A 20,073-nucleotide genomic window follows, 5' to 3' on the forward strand; every position below is an offset into this window, starting at 1 on the left:
TCGTCACCACTGCTTCTTGAAAGACGTGAGTCAGCCCAACTTGAATTTGTAATAACATTGCCCCGATGCTGCTAGGAATTGATTGCTGCCCTAAAAAAAGGATAGATGCTGAGAAAAATATTGTGCCTGCCGTTAATCACTCTCAAAAATGGTCACTATCACTGGCAGGATGGCTTCCTCTTGCTCCTAGTACTGGTGCAATTGCCAAATACTACCTCAGTGAACAAGAGTGTGATTGAGGCTGCCAGTGGCTTTGCCAAGAGGAATGCTTAGAGAATTCAATGGGATGTTACAGGAGGGAAAGATTGCAGTGGCCTCTGGGCATCACACAGGAGGATTTGGGAGGGAGGAGCTGAGAAGATGAGAAGACAGAAGATGAGTATTTTTCCAACTGATATGGGGATTGAGGCTCTTCCGTGGTATTTGTCACTGTACTACTTGAACTGCAAATTGCAGAACTGTCTCCGCGATGGGGAAGATAGATGTGTCTGGACACAAGCTGGGTCTAGGGCTTTCATTTAGGACTGTCTATCATACAGAGAGTCAAATCTGTCCTGTGAAGAAGCAGACAAATCCTTTACCTCAGCTCCTACGCTCCACTATAAATCACTGGGATGATAACAAAACCACTTTTCTTCTGAGACCAGTAGTTTCATAGGCAGGACTTTAGCTTGGAGCTGGTTTGTAGTTTGATTTCAGTGAAATACATCAAGATGACATGAAGTACACTCTTACCCTGGAAACTTTTCCCCGTCGATAGTTATAAATATACCACGCTATTGTGCTTGGCATGCTGTATGCTAATAGAGGTGAGGGCTCTGAAACTCATTAGGAAAGGGAGCAGGCTGCAGAGCAGAGTGAGGACAGTGTGAAGCTAAGGTTGATAACCATGGCCTTGTCCAGAATAGGCCATGGGAGTTTTCTTATCTCACTTTGGCAGGAGGTGCTGCTAGCTTCCTGTGCGAAATCAGGAGCATATGCTGCTTTCCTCTTGTTGTTTGGCTTCCTCCGCTACACAAGACGGTTCCCAGCACTGTGATTATCTTTGCATCTTCAAACATGGCACACTCTGCTTCCTCATGGGCTTGATGTATTCTTGAGAAGCAGGCTGGTTCCCCTCCCCCAGGCCACTTCTCTAGGGCCCCTGCCGGTGCCAGCCCTGCACATCACAGACCTTTTATAAAGCTGAACTTACTTCTGGTTGCATAAACCTCCCCCCAGCCCTTCCAAAGAAGTGTAAGTTCCCAAAGCTAAGGGCGGTGAGCAGGTCTGCCGGTGGAGCTCACCCCGCGCCGCAGGCAGCCGTGTGCTGCCGGCTTCCCCTGGCCCCCAGCACCAGCAAAGCCACTCTCACCCCTCCTTCCCCCCGTGCTGGGCTTCTCTCAAAACCCGCAGGAGACTTGACAGCTTCTGTTTTTACAAAGGAATAGCCTATTTCTCAGGCTCTCGACACAAAGGACGAAGCGTGCCTGTGCGTGTGGGTGTGTGTGCGCGTGCACACAGGCAACGCACATGCGAGCACGCACGCAGGCACATGGAAAAAACTACTTAGGGGATGAGAAACCTGATTGCTCTGCTTCTCCCAGTACTCGACTAAGACAGCCGAGCCTGATTACCTTGCTCTGAGATTGCATAATGTTTATAAACATACATTTGTACACACATCCCCTTAGCATTTATTATATAGGATCTCTACACGTGCATAGTTGCACCCACAAAGTAGGAACATGAAAGGATCTGCGGAGAAACGAGTGTAAGAAGTGCTTAGAAATGTGCTGGCAGATATTAGCTTGTTTATCAATCTCTGTGCACACTGTGTGCTTTTTCATTAACCTGGTGGTAACCCTGCTGTAAGCTTTCCTGAAGATGCAGAGCAATGAGGCTCATCCCACAATAAAACATTTCAGGAATTCATGTGCTCCAGAGATATCTGGAGTAAGATTCAGATATCCAAAATTCAGTGGGATTTCCCTGCAAACACAGGCAGTTCTTGCTACAAATAGGATACCCTTGCTGTTTTACTGAGTGGGTAGTTTGAAGTAACTTGTAATTTCTTTACAAAGCATAAAAATACATAGCTGATGTTATCTGAGGACACACGCAACGAAACATCAATTGAATTAACGGGAATATGATTGTGTATTTTGGTCCCGGCCAAAGTAAATTTTTATATTTTCATTTTTCTCTCTTTCCAAGCATCTGTACTTAACAGAAACATTTGGTTTGATGACTACATCTAAGTTCAGCGGAGCCTTTTCTCTTTCTGTTGCAAAATGCCTGCTGTTAGGAGCTGAAGTCAGGTTAGGAGGCAGGACTCTTAATTACTCCCACTTGTCCCTTCCCTGTCTCTACCCGATGCTGCTGGCTTAAGCAGTGGCTTCACGTGGCACCACTGGCAGCAGCAAGAGGAAGGATGACCGAGTACTAACCTGACTAACCAGCTCAGGAGGCTGGAGCTGGCTCACGTTCTCTGTGCCTAAGCTGTGTTAGTGTATTTGAGGTCAAAGCGAGAGCATTTGGCAGCTGAGGAGAGAAAGCATCTGGTTCTGCATCCAAAGGGATGAGTCTGAGTCTTGCCCTAGACTTTGCCTGGCAGCCGCGCTGCAACTGATTTGTAAACGTTTGCTGATCCAGCAGACTGTGGAGCCGAAGTGGCACGTACGACAGCGCTTACATCTCCCGCTGTGTACCGTGGGCTGTTGGATAATGTATTCTCAGCTCGATTGCGAATCCTTTTTTGTTGAAACCATGGACAACAGCTATTAAGTGTATTTGATTTTCTCCTATAATTGCATTAACATTGTAATCGGCTGTTTGGAGATAGTATGGTATGTGAAGTCAGTAGAGTTCACATATGTGCCTCCAGGGCTAATATTTCAACTAGTGTTTTACATGTGTTTTTCTTGTTATTGTGATGTTATTGTAATTATGATGGTGGTTTATATTATGGTATTAATGAGTAATCAGCACCCCATTGTGCTAAGCATCAACAAAGACATAACACTGTCCTCATCCCTAAGACGTTGCAATATATAGTCTTTTTCAAGGAATTATGAGGAAAGGTATAATAATAACTAAGTCTGGAGGCTCCAGAGCTGCAAGAAGGGAGATTGGAGATGCCTTTCAGAGCTGCACAAGCAGCTTCTGAATATGCATTGTACCTTCTTTCTGTCCTTTACCAAAATATGTGTCTCTATAAGGTCTTTTATAGTAAAGAGCACAAATTTTCAGCATTGTAACAAAGAAACATAAATTCATTCTGTGAGGAAAGATACTAGTTTCCATCTGTTTGAAAGGACAAAAATTTAAAAAATTATTTTTTAGTGTGGATGAAATGAGATTTTGGGGTCTCCGTCTTCCTGTACAGAGATTGCCCGAATACCCAGTCCCGAGGATGTGCCTTTGATACTGCCTGTTTGTGTGCCTACAGTGGTGGCATCATTAAATAAGTTCTGGTATCTGCTATGGCATGGAAATGCTATCAGCTTACCAACATTGTCATGTCTTCTGTGTTCTAGTCTTGGTACAGAACCAGACTTCTTAAAGCATTAAATGTGCAAAGTAAATGGCATCTACTTTTCTGAACAATTTTTACCATTTTTTTCCCATCTGAATGCATCAACTGTCTTAATGCAGCTGTCTTTCATCCACACAGGCCTCAACAACCATGTATTAGGAGTTGGCTTTTAAACCAGAGTCTGGAATAAATGTTTGTCTAGATAGGACTTTCTTGCCATGCTATTGCTCCCTGTCCTCTCTCCACACATGAATGACCATGGCCTGCTCCTGGTTTTTAGCTTTTTCAGCTCACTGAGCCTCTCAATGCATGTTAAGAAGTTTGGGCAGACAATCATATATCCGTGCTAATGATTAGAGCCCAAGTTAGTTTACATATCATCATTTCTTTAAGCTGTAATATCTGCTAAGACACTGGCCAGTTTGACGCAAAGCTGCACAATTAAAAACAAGCATGTAAAGTTAGTGTACCATTGATATTATAAACAACACAGAGTTTAAGCAAACTGCATAGTTAGCTGAAGGGAAATGAACCTCATTCTTTGGTCAGGATTGCATCACATGCTGTTATCCAGTCACTGGGCTTTAAAGGTCATTTCTCCAAACAACTGATATACATGTCAGAACTATTTGATTACAGATACTACAGTCGTTATCTTTCGAATCCATGGAAGATCAAAGGAACAGATCTTATTTGAAAGATCTTGACCCTGCTGAAGGGTTAAGCTCTACTGTTGAAGATGGAACTGAACAAGCAACAAGTAAATTTTGGATGAAAAGCAAAACTAGATATCCTGAAAGAAGAATAGGGACAGGCAGCATTTAAGAAGCATTCCAGTGTGTTTATTTCCATGTGTACCAAATTAGGCTTTGGGAAACAAATTAGCTCTACCATGACCACACCTGAATGTTCTGATTAGAAGCCAATTTGTTGCATAAGGCAAAAAACATTTTTTCCCTGAGATTTCCATTCATTAACATGACTTTGATTTTTTCAGATGAAATGAACATTTAAATCTCTTTGGCAATTAGGTATAGTTTTGTTTAACTTTGTTTTGCGAATGTCCACAGTGGGTTAAATGTTAACATTGACTCCAGAGACCTAATATTCAAGGAGGGGCTGTGGAAGTGGATCCAATCATCAGGCTCCAACCCTCAAGATTTTATGAAAATAACTATAGTTGCCTGGTCATCACAGCACCTGCAGTTTCTCTGACTGATCACTGTTTCCAGAAAAATTGTTTTGTCTTATGTGTTGAATGTTTCAGTCTATCACCAAATCAATAAAACTTCAATTCTGTTGTCTTCAGGCATGGCTTTTGCTCTTATACTGAAGGAACTTTCATCCTGAAAGCTGGCAGCAACATAGGAAACAGGATCCAGAGCATCACTGAGAGAACAGCTGTAATAGAGAGCAAAAATAAGGTATGATTCCTAGGAGCAGATAACCTTTCTGTGTGACAGCATGTGTTGAAAAGGCACTGTAAGATGTTATCAAGGTAACAATGAAGAAGCCAGTTTTTTATATTGTTCAGATTTGAAGAGTTGCATACATGCAAATGACTTCCATACTTGGTATTTATCTGCTGAGATGTAGAGATGTACTTATTTCTGCATGCAGTCATATTAAGGTAAGTGACATGCCAGGAGGGTGTATTGGTGGGATTCACCATACCTGCTTTCTTAGAGCTGGTCTTTAGTATGGGGCACCTCAGGAGCACAGGGGCAGGATTCCAGGCCATCTTTGCTTCATTTTGTGACATTGCACAATTTCCTGTTGTTTTTTCCTATGAGAATTAAACAATTTACTCTCATTAGAGAGTTTATTCACAGATGTGGTCCTAGATTATTAGATGACCAGGTCTTTTCTTGCAATAAAAAATTGAAAGGGCTAAATGAATCCAGATTACACAAGCAAAGTTTAAGAGAGATCTCAGTCAGAGACAGTATGGTGGCATTCATCCCAGCTGCATTAACTGTCTAAATGTTGTGTCTAGTCCAAGTCAAGCACCCCTTTAGGGACCATGGGGAGATGCAGGCACTTCTGAAGGACGAGTAAGCCTGTCATCTGTTGGTGTCTAATGTGGGAGAGAAAGCCAATGAGATTAACTTGCCAAGGGGCATGGAGGATTCTCCATCAGTTAAAACCTTCAAATCAAGATGTTTTCCTAAAGGATGCCCTAGATCAACTGCACTTCCCCGGGTTAGACATGAGATTGATTTGGTGTGGTTGGGTAGCCTGTGCTATGGAGGAGCTCAGGCGAAGATGCACAATGCCATGCCACTGTCACAGCATCTGGTTTCACAGACTGGTTTGGTTTGTGGCAGTAATGGCTGAAGAGATTATAAATTTTAAAGCCTACCTTATTCTAGGCCTGTCATTTCACACTGAAATGCTTTTTATAATTCTAAGGGCACTGGGGATATAGATCTCCTTTCCTTTGTGGCTGCCTTCAGTCTTCTGCATGTGAAAATGGATATAAACCATAATTACTCTCATGTTAGGGCCCTCTCACAAACCACAGATTAAATAGGGCTTTGCGTGCAGCCAAGAATCAGGCCTTGGACTGCATTTTCTCCTGCTGTTGTATTATTTAGAAAGTACCACAGGTGTTCGTGGCGCTGTTCCAGCACATGGGAACGGGCTGGATCCCAGTGAGGCATTTGCTCTATTTAGCTGGCCACCTCTATGTGCTTAAAGATCAAGGCAAAGATGGGAGCAAACAGCTTCCTAGGGGAGACTATCGTAGGAAAGCACATAAAAACGTGACACAAGGAGGGATTTGAAGGAGGAAAGGGAAATCATTTCAGGCACAGGAACACACAGTATTCCAAAGGGGGAATGAAGAACAAAAGATGATGAGAACCAGTTACTTTCCAGAAGGGATCTAGCCATGCTATGGTTGAAGTCTTACCTGCTCACAGGGTGCAGAAGGAGCTGTCTAATGACCAGACCTCATTCTCCTTGTGTGCCATGTGTTTTGGAGACAGCGGAAGAGGAGTGGCTGAAATGTCAAAGCAACTTCCAGTCAACAGCAAATAAATTCCTCCCTGGAGAAAGATGCTAATAATGGGTCCTTGCGGCAGAACTGCAGGTTTTGTTTGAAGTCTTTGGCAAGCAGCCCTTTTTTAAAAATGTGCCCAGAAATGAAACAAGGCATGGTCTCTGCACATGTTACATGGAAAGTTTTGCAGTGAAACTTAGTGGTTCTCCTTCATATTCCTTGTCTTCATGCTGTTTAGTTCATCTAAGAAAGGTCTACCTTGCATTGCTTTATTCCTCCTGGGAATTTCCTATGGGAAAGGGGAGGTTAGCGAAACAATCTCTTTGCTCTACTTTTTCACAGCTTTTCTAAGGTTTCTTCATTTCTGCTGCTCTTCCATAGCTTTTCAAGCACAGCTGGATTGCTATTGTAAGTAGAAAATGCTCTCTAAGCCTGGGTTCCTGGCCAAGCTGTAAGTTGCATGATTTGTGCACACACAGCTGCTGTAGAGCATCCAGGATTTTCTTTTTTTTTTCCGTGGGAGTCCATAGCTTTTCACTCTTTGCAGTCCAAGAGTCATTCTTGGCCTCCCAGTGCAAACTCAAAGGGCCACAGTTCAGACAAAACCCTTCCTCATCTGCTGGGATATTGTAAGACTGTTAATAGCACTGAGCTCACTGAATGCAGCACGTCATCCCAAGTGTCTGGCTCCGATGGACTGCTACTGTGAGCAGTTCTGCTACTGCAGACAGCTATGAACAGCTCTCTGAGGCACTTCCACATCAATGGAGTCCTGCTATCTAAACAGAGCGTCTACCCCACTTCCACATCCAAGCATAGCAAGCATGGTAAAAACAATCTCAAAGCTCAATGGAAACAACAAAGATGTAGGAGACAAAGCAGTAGGAAATGGATGAAGAAACTAAAAAAGTTGCACATTTGGGTTAGCATGAAAGGAGGAATGGGGGTGACCACAGGATGAGATTATTGTAATCAAGGGAAGAGATGAACAAGGAATGGTTAAAAGGTTTCTTTTAGCAATCAAGGTAGCTGTTTTCACCTTGCTTAAAGACATTGTGCCAGTTCCACCCATTTCCTGTATGTGCAACATCTGAGTCCCTCCAGTTTGGCTTTTCGCTGTGGTAGGTTGATTGGTTGTTTGTTTGTCTGTGGTTATCAAGGTAGCCCCAAGTATATTTTTAAAGTTAGAAAAACCTCAAGCCCTGTGTCTGTACGGTTAAAGTAATGCCGGAAGCCTGTGCTACATTATTCTTCTGGTGACAGAGAAACCGTGACAACAACAGTGTTTTAGTAACATTTCCATTGAAGCCTCTCTAAACGGACATTGAGAAACTCAAGTGGTATAATGGAAGAACTTTGTAACATAAGCCATAATACTTAATCATAAGACAACTCTTGAAGTGATTTGATTCCCCCACCCAAAGTTTTCATTCTCATTTTGTTGGACATTTCAGTGACTTCCTACAAAGTTGAGCTATTCTTCGGCTTATCATGTAAACAGGTCACAGGCACTCTCCTGTCATTCAGCTGCTAAAAACCATCACTTCTCAGTGTTCCCAGCTACAGCTAACTGCTATGTATAACTCAGGGCTAATGCTGATTATTATTATTCTTAGCATGATCAGTGTTCATTAAAATGTCAATCTGTGAATGATCTGCAATAATGAAGTACAAAGAGCAAGTGTATTCATTGGTATCAGTGCCTACATATTGGGTATATGTTCTCTCCTGTGTGTGCAGGCACACACTGGTTTATCAACAGCTTTGAAAGAAGGAGTCAATACTCCTTGTACAGGTGTACAAGGGACAGGGAGCTGCAGGGGAGGGGGACAAAGATCCTGGGCATGGAGAAGGCACAGAAGAGCACTAAGAAGGTGAGTTCAGATGAGAGAAAGTGTTGGCCAAGAAGTAAGGATGATAAATCCAAGGGAAGGAGACAGTAGACAGGAGGACAGTTGAGTACAGGGAAAAGTTGGAGGGACAAAACACCCTTGTTTTTGGGAGATAACCTACTAGAGCCACATTCTTGAGAACCTGAAATGGAACAGAAAGTCCCTGACTGCCCCATCCCTCTGCTGCTAGCAAATGTTGGGGTCCCACTGACAGTAACAGGTACCATGAAAGCTGGGTCCATGCCACAGTGCACGCCTCCAGGAACTGTGTATAAAGAATTGTAATGCATGAAGTTGTGGTTTATCATTCATATATGTATGTGTATATATACATGTGTGTGTGTATATATGTATGGCCTTGTTTTCCACTGCATAAATACCTTACTGACACAAGTTTTTAGTGGTCCCATCCCTTGTGAGTGACAAAGCCACTTGACTTCAGGGAAAATGGAAAGTAATGACCCTGTAACAGGATTCTGCAAGATCAAACCTAGGCTCGCCCTTGTCCATCTCTGGTTTGGCTGGCAATGATGGGTCAACCTGACATGTGCTGGCTGTGGGTAGTATTAAAAACTGTGACTGTCCAACATAAAGGTGGAGTGCTAGATAGTCAGAAGAGTCAATCCTTCTTGGATATGACTGATAAGGTGTGACCATGCAAAATAGGAGGGGTCCATCTCTCCTGCATCTTCTATGCCAAGCCCTAAACCTCTAGCTCTCTTCCATGTCATTACCTCATTACTGATGAGGTGAGGATGCATGTGTTGTGTCTGTTCTCAGTCCCTACACATGCCAGCTGTCTGGCCAATACATCTGTGCTGATTGGCCATCTGGAACCCAAAGCAGAAGAGAAAGCTGTTTAGCTCACTACCACAACACTCATTTTGATCTTTCTCCTCTACCCAACAGCTGGTTTTCATGAAATGCATGAGATCTTATAAGCTTTGAGTTGTCTGTCAATTTTGGTTGAAATTGGGCAAAGGGTTCAAAAATTACTGAGGGCGTGGGGGAGGAGAGGATACTGGCAGACAGAAGGACAGGCCGGCAGATGGACAGACAGACAGTGCGATCTTCCTAGGAAGCCAGACTAAAGATAGTAGTGGGAGCGCAGCTTGCCTCACTTTCAGCACATTGTAACTTCTCTTGGGGCCTTTCTGAGTGCTACTAGAATCGCTGTCAACACTTCTAAACAGATCGTGGGGAGGGGCCAGCTGAGCTGAGCCCTTGGTGAGATTAAAACCAGCAGAACTTGGCACCTGCCTCTGCTGAGCTGCAGCTCCCTCCAGCTCCTGAAATCGATCCCCTCCCTTGCAGGGCATGAATCGAGTGCTGCCTCACTCTACCTATGGCCCTGGGAAGGAGGACAGGGGGTGCCCGTGGTATAGCTGTCTGTAGCGTGATCTCCTCGTGAGTCACCTGGGTGCATTGAGTCTCATGGCCTGTTCGAGCTGGACAACACACGATGCAGAAACTGCAGCTCTGCTTGCTAACAGCAGTGACTTGCCTGTCTGACCCGGGGGGAAGGGGCTGCTCTCCTGCCTGTGTTCATGTCCTGCTATTGAAGATATTTTGGAGTTTCTTCTGTGGTGGTCCTGAAGGTGAAGCATGTTGTCCGGATGTTTTGCACTGATGGTCCTCTCCGACACGTGAGGCATGCAGATCATATGTCTTTGGCATAAGCAGAACAATCCAATGGTGTGCTGCCAATATTTCAACATGGGTCTTCCTAAATATTCCTTTAGCCAAAGATAAATCCAAGGGAGTGAAAAGAGCATATTTTAATTTCCCATTTTTTTTAACAAATACATTTTCTTAAAAGCATAACTAGGAGGGAATCAACAATATTTGGCAGATTTGCACTAACCTGCTCAATGCTGAAAGGGCAGTATTTTGCTTTTTAAATGTATGGGCTGTTTAGAGAAGTTAGCACAGCAATCTCTGGATGGAGTATGTTTATGCCTGTGTCTGCAGAGGCCTTCTAGGAGTCAGGAAAGAGTCAAGTTATCAACCATTTTCTGAAACCTCCTCTTGCTTCTCTGCCATCAGCTGGAGCAGTGGGAATCCTCTATCTAAACTACTTAGAGACAAGAGAAATTCAAGCAGAGCCTCCAGGGGAAAGACCGGCCCACCCTGACTCCAAGCACAACGATCATGCCAGTTTGCTTTGGACTCTCTTTTCCCCCAAGTCTTTTCCTCATCAGTTTCCACCACGAACAAATCTGTAAATTCCTCTTCCATCTCTCAGGATTTCTGCTTTATGCCTCTTTTATTTGCCGGCAGAAGCAGCAGCAGTATGGGATTTACTTCCCTAGCTCCTGGCTTTGAGATGAGCCTGCAGCGCAGTGCTTCAGCTGAGATGATGGGTGCAGAAAGGAGGAATAAAGGATCAAAGCTTCGGTGGTAAATGGGGTTTGTGGACAGATGATTCTCAAGATGCCGAGCATGCCAGGAAGGATTTGCCCTGTTCTGTCTGATCATGGCAACTGGATTCAGACTTTCTGTATGTAACGTGGTTGCAAATCCAGGGACTGAAACTCTCTGTTGCTAAGCCAGACGATACAAGGCTGCGAGAATGTATACAGGAACCGTGTAGCACAGACTGATCTCAAACAGCCATAATTTCTCAATAAACAGCAACATGCCAGGCTTAGTTTTGTACACACTGCTTCTCTGGTTGGTTTTGGCTGGCATCCACCATGCAGAACACAGACTGCACCACTGGAGGGCTCACAAACTATTTAAAGAGATGTTATCTTATCCTTATGACTAATTTATAAGCTAAAAGATTTATGCAGAGACATGTTGTCTCTAAAGTATTCTGTTCTGTTGCAAAGTCAGTCTTGCTTTTTCCTAGACACTATAGCTTTCTCTGCCTTAGTCAAGTAAACATACCAATGACTGCTCTCTGGCACTAAGGCCTGTGTTCATAACATTTATCTCCCTTACCCTCCAAAAGATGTTGGTTGCGTGTAAGTTGCCTGTTGGGAGCGATCCTTGGCCCGTGCTAGAGGAGTATTTGGGACAGTGCAAGCTGGCCAAAACCAGAACAATGCTGAGGAAAAGCATTCAGTTTAAATTACTGAATTTCGGTGCTGAGGAATGTTCTCTAGGGTCATTTAATATGCAAGAAAAGGCTTAATCTAGAATCACTCCAGTCAGTAACTGCAGTCATACTGCTTAAGTGTAACTGTATGTGCAGTCCTCAGTGTAATAAAAGTAGTAGTCACATCATAGTGGACTGGAGCAGTAAAACTCAGATAGCGTGCACAATTTGTCATTAAGAACTAATACTCGGTAATGTCAGGACAAAATACAGTTTGATAGTACAAAAAAATTTCCAAAACGTTGGAGTAATTGTGGGAGGAATAGTTGACATGTATTTTTCAGGCTCAGAAATGCTCTGGTTCTGGGTGTCGTAGGATAAAGACAGGTGTCCTGGAGTCAGAAAATAAGAGCTTCATTCTCCTTCACTGTGCATTTTAGGTCACTGTTCCTACCTGGGCAAAGTTGCTGTGAGGTAATACCAACTAATGCAAAAAAGGCTAATTTTGTTGTGGAAAGTCTGGAATGGCAGAAGCAGTTTTTAACTACACATGTTAGCCCTCTGGCAGATATTATGGGACTTCCTTCTATTCTGAGCTAGCGTTGATAAAACGGCTGCAGAAATCCTGCTGCTGGGCCCTGTGTCCACACTTTATGAAATTATGTTTAAAAACTAGAAGGAATGCAAAGAGAATGACAAAATATAGACAGGGCTGGACCCATGCTTTATAATTAGGAGTTTGTAGAGGTCAGCCTACTGAATTTAGCAAAACAGGATGATTTTTTTTAAGGGCTGTAATTATCTATCTGGTATTACTGAGCCTCTTTCATCTCACAGAAGAGCCAAAAAGGTAGGTTAGAAAAATTCTAGCTAGAAATGAGATGTAGTTTGTTAGCAGACAGGTAGCTGACCATTGAGACAGCTTAACAGGGTAGAGGTGCTGTTACCATCACTTGTAGTCTTGAATTTGCCGTAGGGCAGTTTTCTAAAACAAATAAGCCAAAATCAAACAACTTGACTCCACTGTGTTTGCTCAAGTAGTAGGAAAAGTAATAGACTCTTTCTACTAAAGAATGTTTTGGGAAACCAGAAGATCTATTTTATTTAGGGGTTCAACAAGGAGTTTGGGGATAGCCATGAAGTCTTTGAGTAGGAGACATAGAAGCAGTGCAAATGTTCAGCCAATGTTTATGTAGAAATGTAGATAACTGGTCCTTATTTATTACTGACTCACCCTCTTGTGCTTGTCTCTGGACTCCAGCAATCAGGCAGACTTAAAAGAATGTATTAATTGCACAAAAATGATTTTGAAGGTTTTTGGAAAAGCCAAATAATTCCAAACAACAGGATTCCGCGGCCACGCAATTTCCTTTCGTCACCGTCCCAGCTCTGCCTGTAACTCCAGCCAACGCATGTTTTACAGAAGTAAAATGGAGACAGAAAGACAGAAAGTTAAGCTACTAAGTTGCATCTGAGAGCACATCCCACTGCTGAGCTCCATGTGCATGCCCCATGTCTCAGCTCCATATGAGAATAACACCTCAGGTTTTTCTGCATAACTTTCTTCTTTCACTTAGTGCCGAAGTCATTAGACCATGGCTTTCCATCACCATGAAGGTATAAGTCTTATTATTACAATGGTTTTTATTTTTCTAAAGGCACATCAGGTGTTGTTGGTCCCTGGCCTTCCGAGGTCTCATTTTGCAAGCCATATCACTTTGTGAAAGTATTTAGTGTGCTAAACCTCTTAAGATGGTGATAGAATACAATGTAAAGAAACCCAACATATTATTATTTAATAATAGAAATATTAAGTCCAAGAAGAGGAAATATTCCAAAAGAGGATGAGTAAACATCTCTTTTGCCCCTGTCCTTTCTCACCTGACACTTACTTGAGAAAATGAAAATCAAATGCATTTAGTGTCAAACGGAGCTAATTTTTTCCCAGCATTATCCAAGTGCCTGAGGCATTCCTCACCTATTCCCTTTGCAGTCTGGCTGCCCTACAGGCTGCTCATCTCCTTGGGTGAACCACGTGGTGTCACGCTTCATGTTTTGTATCTTATCATTACATCAGCAACAAGAGATAAATCAACCTGAAAGACACACTCAAAGATTTTTGGTTATGATGGCTCTGATAATATAATGGTCTCCCAAGGAGCTTGTTTTCTGTTATTCTTCCACCCTTTCCAAAACCGTGTATGATGACATGTCCTTTAAATAGCCCCAGTGGTGCTCGTCACTGAATGAATGGAGAGACTGAATCGTGGGACTGTCAACAGTGACTTAGGAAAACGAGAAGGGAAGCTTTAACCGAGTTCCTGATCCAACAAGAGCTAAACCTCTTCTTTCTTTTGCAGACTGCTAGCACTCTCGTTGTAGCTGAAGCCAAATCTTCTGGAATCTACAGCTGTGTGGCATCCAATAAAGTGGGAAAAGCCGAAAGAAATGTCAGCTTTATTGTAACAGGTAAGATCTAGTCCCCACTAGAGCCAAACGTGTTTCCTGGTCCTGGGATAATCCTGGGATTATAACTGTTTAGCTGTTGTGGCTTTTTCATATACCACAGTTTGAGAATTGTTGTAAAGTGTACACCTGTAAACTCATACCATGCTTTTGGGTGGTCCTGGAAGGGTTTTTCACAGCAGCTGGTCTGGATTTCTAAGGACACCAAATTTGGTGAATGACTTATCCCTCCATCAAGTATCCCACCATGACACAAATTGCTCACAAATATAGCAACCTGTAATTCCCCCTTTTAAATCACCTAGCCTCTGCAATCATTCCATATGTTAAATTTTACTGTATTTTCATACGCCAGTAAGCCAGTTTCATGTGTGTCACTGATGGTATCTACAGCCTCATCCTGCTGCCAACCAGATGATCTCACAATGTAGTGCCCAGGGCAGTGCCAGCGTCTGCAGGCAGTGTGGTGCCAGAGGAGGGATGCCTGGGGTACCTGGGCAGCCTCTCACAGCTCTCAGGGACTATGGCAATTCGTAGGTAGAAAAGTGGCAGGGTATAAACCGCAGAGTTTTGTTCCTTCTTCTGAGAAAGGTAGCCTTGGATGTCATTTGGGCCATGGCACTGAGAAGACTCACTGAGGCTGTTGCTCTTCTAATGTGCAAGATGCTGATTTTGGCCTTCTCTAGCTCTTACTCCTCAGTCTTCAAAATGTCACGTGGAGGATCCTGAAACCAAATGAAGCTGAAGTTTGATGGGCCCCATTTGCTGTACCCAAATCTCCCTTTCAAAGTTTTGATGGCGGTTTCAGATATTTTAGTGTTGTGACATGAAGGAGTTAGTTTCCCTACTTAGATCTCGCATTCTTAGAGCTTGACCAGGGATAGAAGGAAATCCTTCTCCTTGATACCAAAGCTTGCATGAGAACATGCAGAATATTATGACTTTCCTTTGAAGACTCTTGTATTGGCTGGTGTACAGAAAGAGGAATGGCTGCTTTATCATGGCTTGGAAATTCTTAATATCTTGACTGGTGGCAAACTTTCTATATAGGGTGGTGAAGTTGAAATGCATTTGTCTTTTGAGTTCCTGGAGCTGAGCACTTCAATTGTGTGACATGGAAAGTCCTGATCATCCACTGACACTCAGTGGCACTGATTGAAGGCAGTTTATTTAAACAATACTGCTGTTTTGTCCTTACCAAAATCAAGTTAGGGTCATTCTTCTGGTTTGTGCACATAGCGCATCAGTTGAGCTCACGTGGTGTAATCATAATTCTCCTCCATCAGGCTGAGACCAAACTGCTGTGGTTGGGTAACAGCCCGTGTTTCACATCCAGCATTTGCTGAAAAACACATTGAAGGAATAAAAAAAAGAGAGCCCTAAATGCTGATGGATGTGAACAGGACACTGCAAAGTATTTCCTTCCAATGAGTCCAAACCCAATACTTCAGGTCTCGTGTGACAGCTTGGGGCTAGTTTGTCTTATGTTGTTGGGTCTGCTGGCGCCATATGAAGCTAGCCTGAACCGCACAAAAGTAAGCGTTAAGAGAAGTGTGGGGAGGTGTAAGAGAGGGGAAGGTGATCTCTTGTAGGAAGAGGAGCTGCTGCCCTTTGTAAAAAGGACAAGCCAGAAAGGACTCCAAAGAGCAGGTGGAGACAAAGCCTGTCTTGAACAGGAAGAATCCCTTTCCTTGGAGGCAATCTCCTTCAGGCCTTGTCCTGGGGATTAGAAAACACTTGTGCTCCAGTGAAGCAGCTGTGGTGCTGTGAGGAGTCTCTTTTCTATAGGCAGAAACCGTTGGGAAGGTGGTGGGAAGGCAGAGCTTGTCCCAGCAACCCTAGTTTGGCAGTGGCATATTCCACCCCTTCAGGGAAAGGTAGATATGAGGAAATAACTGCAAGAAGGTATAGCAGAGAGGACCCAGTAAGAACAAGCACTTTCTTAAGTTATTGTAAATCTCATTGTTTCTGGGCTTGAAGTGCAACTTGCATATGTGTTTCTGGGAGGTTTGAAACCAGGACAGAGTGGTATAATTTTATACCCTGTGCCTGAGGATGTAGGACATGAAGTCCATGGGCTCTGCCATAGCTTTCCTTTCCTATGGCCTCTGTCAAATGGACGTTTCTGGGGTGTTTTCACACTGATTTATTTCTAAAAGGAAATCTTTGTTCAGGGCACAAAAGTAGCTGTGAGCCTTATATAAAAGCAATGTGGAAAGGTGATTTCTGAAACCTCTCCTGCTCGCTGATACGCAAACAGTCTCTGTAACAACACCTTTATGCCAAATTTAACTGTGGTAGCCCCCTTGCCTCCAGCCTGCCCCTTTCCCTACATTTTGAGCTGTTTTGCTGGCACACAGCAGGCCCATGGGTGTGTTTGCAATTACAGAGGGTGAAACAGGAACAGCTCTGCCTTATCTCCCTGGTTTCCCGATGTCACTAAGCGCATTTTATTTTGAGATTCCTGATGGTGCTTGGCAAAGATAAACAAAATCTTCCATCAGGAAACCTGGGAGCTATTTCCACAGGAAGCTTCAAATCACTAAAGTAAATAAAAGCCTTTTACATTATTCACAGCCACGTTATTTAGCTAGCCTGAGTCTGTAACAATTGTTGAGAGGTGTCATATATTAGGGGGCTCGTAGCCTTTAGACAAATGATTTGCTTGGAATCCTGTGCATTTTGCTTTTGTCCCTAGATTTGTTCAGAAAATAGTCTTTCTTCACAGAAGACACATCTAGGAAGAGCTCCAGACCTGACAACATGGAAGTAGTTCCAGCTATATTATTCTGTTGGCACGCTATCCTTTTATGTTAAAAATAGTTCATTTGCCTCAGTCCCAGGGGATCTTTAGTTTCATCTTAAGAGTTTTGCTTGGCTCTTCCCAGCTTTTGCTGGGTACTGGCCTCCGCAAAAGCCAAAAATTAGCAGTATTTCAGACCTGTAGCCTGGCTTTCCCAATACGTATCAGAACAATTTGAGATGTACAGTGAGTAAGAGGCTGAAATTCCTTTGATTCAAATACTTATCCATGATCAAAACTTTGGCCCCTTGATTGGTTTTAAGTGTGTCTGAATTCAATGCTTTTTACCAAAATCAAGCATAGGATTCACTTCATCTAACTTAAGCCTTGAAGTTAGGTATCTAAGCCTAAGCTGGTCATGTAAGATCATTTCATAATTAAGTGTGAGGGATCAGGATCTCTGGAATTTGACTTATCTTAAGGCGATGGGTTGCATTGCCCTCTGGAGGTGCCTGTGTCACTCCATGGGCTGTAAACTTTTGTCCATACACAAAACAGCTATATTCAAGTAGATGTCTACGTTTTGATGGCTTAGGCTAAATATTCTGTACCCCCTGTACGGAAAGGTTTCATCTTAGTAGCACTCCCAGTCAACACGTTCTTAACTGAGACCAGAACCTGGCACCGTGCGCCCTTACATACCAAAAAGGATGCTGATGATAGTCACTCATACATGAGTTCACTAAATTTAAAGTTTTTCTTATATTTTTGTTTGCTGGAGAGAGGAAAAAAGGGGATCCCAATGAAATGTAAGAGGAACAAGTCAACACACAGGCTTTAATATCCAATCTAATATGTTAGTGTCACTGCCTCCATTAGGTTGATCTTTGGACCTCACACCTGAACTACAGCTGGTGACAGGCACACACTTTGCTCTCACTGCAAGGGCACAATGAGTTCAACCAACAGAAATCAGGCCTCTCCCTGGAAGGCATCTACAGTCAGAGGAAATTTCAATCCAGGACTTGCAGGAGGTCATTTACCCTGTGTTTAACACTCAGGGCTAAGTGTGGAAAAGAGAATATTAAGGGGGGCAACTGATGCCAGACTTTCAACAGGCAGAGCTTTGTCTGAAAGGCAGACGTGAGCAGGTCATGTTCATGGTCCCCCTGGGGGGGCAAAGCAGCTCAGTTTGCATTGTGGGGATTTAGGGAGAAGATTTCTGATGGATTGGTCAATCAGTGAAAGAGGTTACTGAAAGAAGGTGTGGGATATTATTCACTGGAGATCTACTCTTTATGTGTCCCTGCTGCTGTGATATTAAACCCAAAGCAACATTGGTAAGCATGGAACTGAATGAAAGTCGGCGTTGAGCTGTTCATGCTCCAAGAGACAAGAAAAGAAGGCATAATTTTCCCTTATGAAAGATGAAACCATTCTTATGATTTTGAGTCAAGTTCACAGCCAAGCGCTGTAGCAATTAGCAGGGAAAGAACAATTGAAAATGGCCAAAGTCGATGTCACTTGACCGAGAAGAAGGAAATGACTTTATCAGAATATTGGCTACAAATAAACGAAGAGAGGTTGCATTCTAGGAGTAAAACTTGGAAGTGCTTTCTCTCAGGAACTTGCTTCTACTTTCACTGAGGTCAGTGGCGTAACTCTCCTTCGCTGGAGGGATGAGCCCCAGGCGGAGGTGGCCAGGAGGCAGTCGGCACTGCCACAGGTCTGTGCCGCTCCCCAGGTGGAGGAAACTGCAGTAATGTTACAATGAACTGCAAACATGACTTTTTCAAGTATGACTTTTTACAGTGTTGGCTAAATTATTCCTGCCTGAACTATCTGCTATGAAAAATCCTTGTGAAAACTTAAGTCATATTTACACTTAGTAGATGGTTGGTGCAATGATCCTTGATTTCTCTCAGGTGGAAATATTCATCTATGTTGAATGCCAAGCAGTCTGAATAGAGTGATCTTCATCCTAGTGCTGCCCGCACACAGCTGGCCACCCAGGCCAGCGGGTACTGTTGGGTGGCTGACATGCTTTAAATGCATGGAGGGTAAATACCTCTGTTCCAAGGGAAGTCTCAGGTGTGTAGTCACAGATTCAGTAATTTCTCAGGATTTAAAGCATTTTTAAGAAATAGACATAATTTGTCTGAATACTCATGAATAGCAAGAAAACAATATAACCAAGCACGACGAGCTGCAGTATTTTTCTACTGTCCTCTTGAGATTCATTTTCTCTCATGCAGTTCACAAGCTGGAGCTGAGATCAGAATTTTCCTCCTTTTTCATAGTCCCACTGTGCTGTCTTTAAATAATTCTGCTTTTGGTACCTTGCCCCAGCCTGTCTTAACTTGGCATAACATTTATACAAAATCATTACTTCCAAGAGCGACTTCAGTTTACACCAACTGATGTCTGAGCCCAAGTGTCTTGTAGCTCCAAGACAAATTGTAAGAATAGCTGGAGCCATGCATATGAAAGGAAAGATTAGAGACTTCAGCAGGAAGACGACGACATTGATGAGTTCAAAGGCTTCCTGATAAAGGGGAAAATATACACCGTGTTAATTTTGGCTCATTCATTTCATATAAACTAAAAAGTGTTCTTGATTTTTGACAGATGTACCGAGTGGATTCCATATTAGTTTGGAAAAAATGCCCATTGAAGGAGAGAATTTGATATTGTCCTGTTCGGCCAACAAATTCCTGTACAAAGACATTGCTTGGATTTTACCGAGGACAGTCAACAATCAAACGAAAGCAAAAAGGTCTCTCAACAAGGAGCACTCCATCACCCTCACTCTGACCATCAAGAACGTTTCCCTGGCACACTCGGGCACCTATGCCTGCCGAGCAAGGAACATATACACGGGGAAAGAAGTGCTTCAAAAGAAAGACGTTACAATCAGAGGTGAGCACTGCAACAAAAAGGCTGTTTACTCTCGGATCCTCAAATATAAAAGCACAAGGAATGATTGTACAACACAAAGCAATGTAAAACATTAAAGGACTCATTAAACAGTAACAGGTGTCTCATATCATCTTGATTTTTTATTACTGTTGCTACCTTTCAGGCCCTGAGGTGGTGCACATTCCCCCATGGGTTGGACGTAGGAGGAATAGCAAACAAAATCGTAACACGTGAGCTTCCAGTTGAGTTCAGACGGGTGTTTTCTGCTTTGACAAGGCACATGGAAGCTGGGGTTTGGAAGATCCCCTGTGCTACATTTTGCATGTTGTTATTTTTTCTCTTGCTGTCTCCTACTGAGCGATAAGGAAAACTTTGGATCAATCTTTTCTTCCACTTTGATATCGGCCTCATCAAAAGTGTCAAAGCTGAATAAACTGTTTAACTTTAAAAACTGCTGTTTTCAGTCAACAATGGACATTTAATAAGTTA

The 20,073-nt window shown here is 43.1% G+C and overlaps 1 protein-coding gene across 1 annotated transcript in view; it reads left to right on the forward strand.

Annotated features, from left to right (window-relative positions):
- FLT1 (fms related tyrosine kinase 1) overlaps positions 1-20,073 on the forward strand; it is a 101,501-nt gene that overhangs the window by 33,854 nt on the left and 47,574 nt on the right. Inside the window, 3 exon segments of the mRNA XM_009290222.1 lie at positions 4,827-4,941; positions 13,817-13,925; positions 19,294-19,584. Of these exon segments, the coding sequence (XP_009288497.1) occupies positions 4,827-4,941; positions 13,817-13,925; positions 19,294-19,584 (515 nt within the window).

The sequence above is a fragment of the Aptenodytes forsteri genome, unplaced genomic scaffold (assembly GCF_000699145.1).
Source record: "Aptenodytes forsteri isolate BGI_AS27 unplaced genomic scaffold, ASM69914v1 Scaffold155, whole genome shotgun sequence".
NCBI classification, from domain to species: Eukaryota; Metazoa; Chordata; class Aves; order Sphenisciformes; family Spheniscidae; genus Aptenodytes; species Aptenodytes forsteri.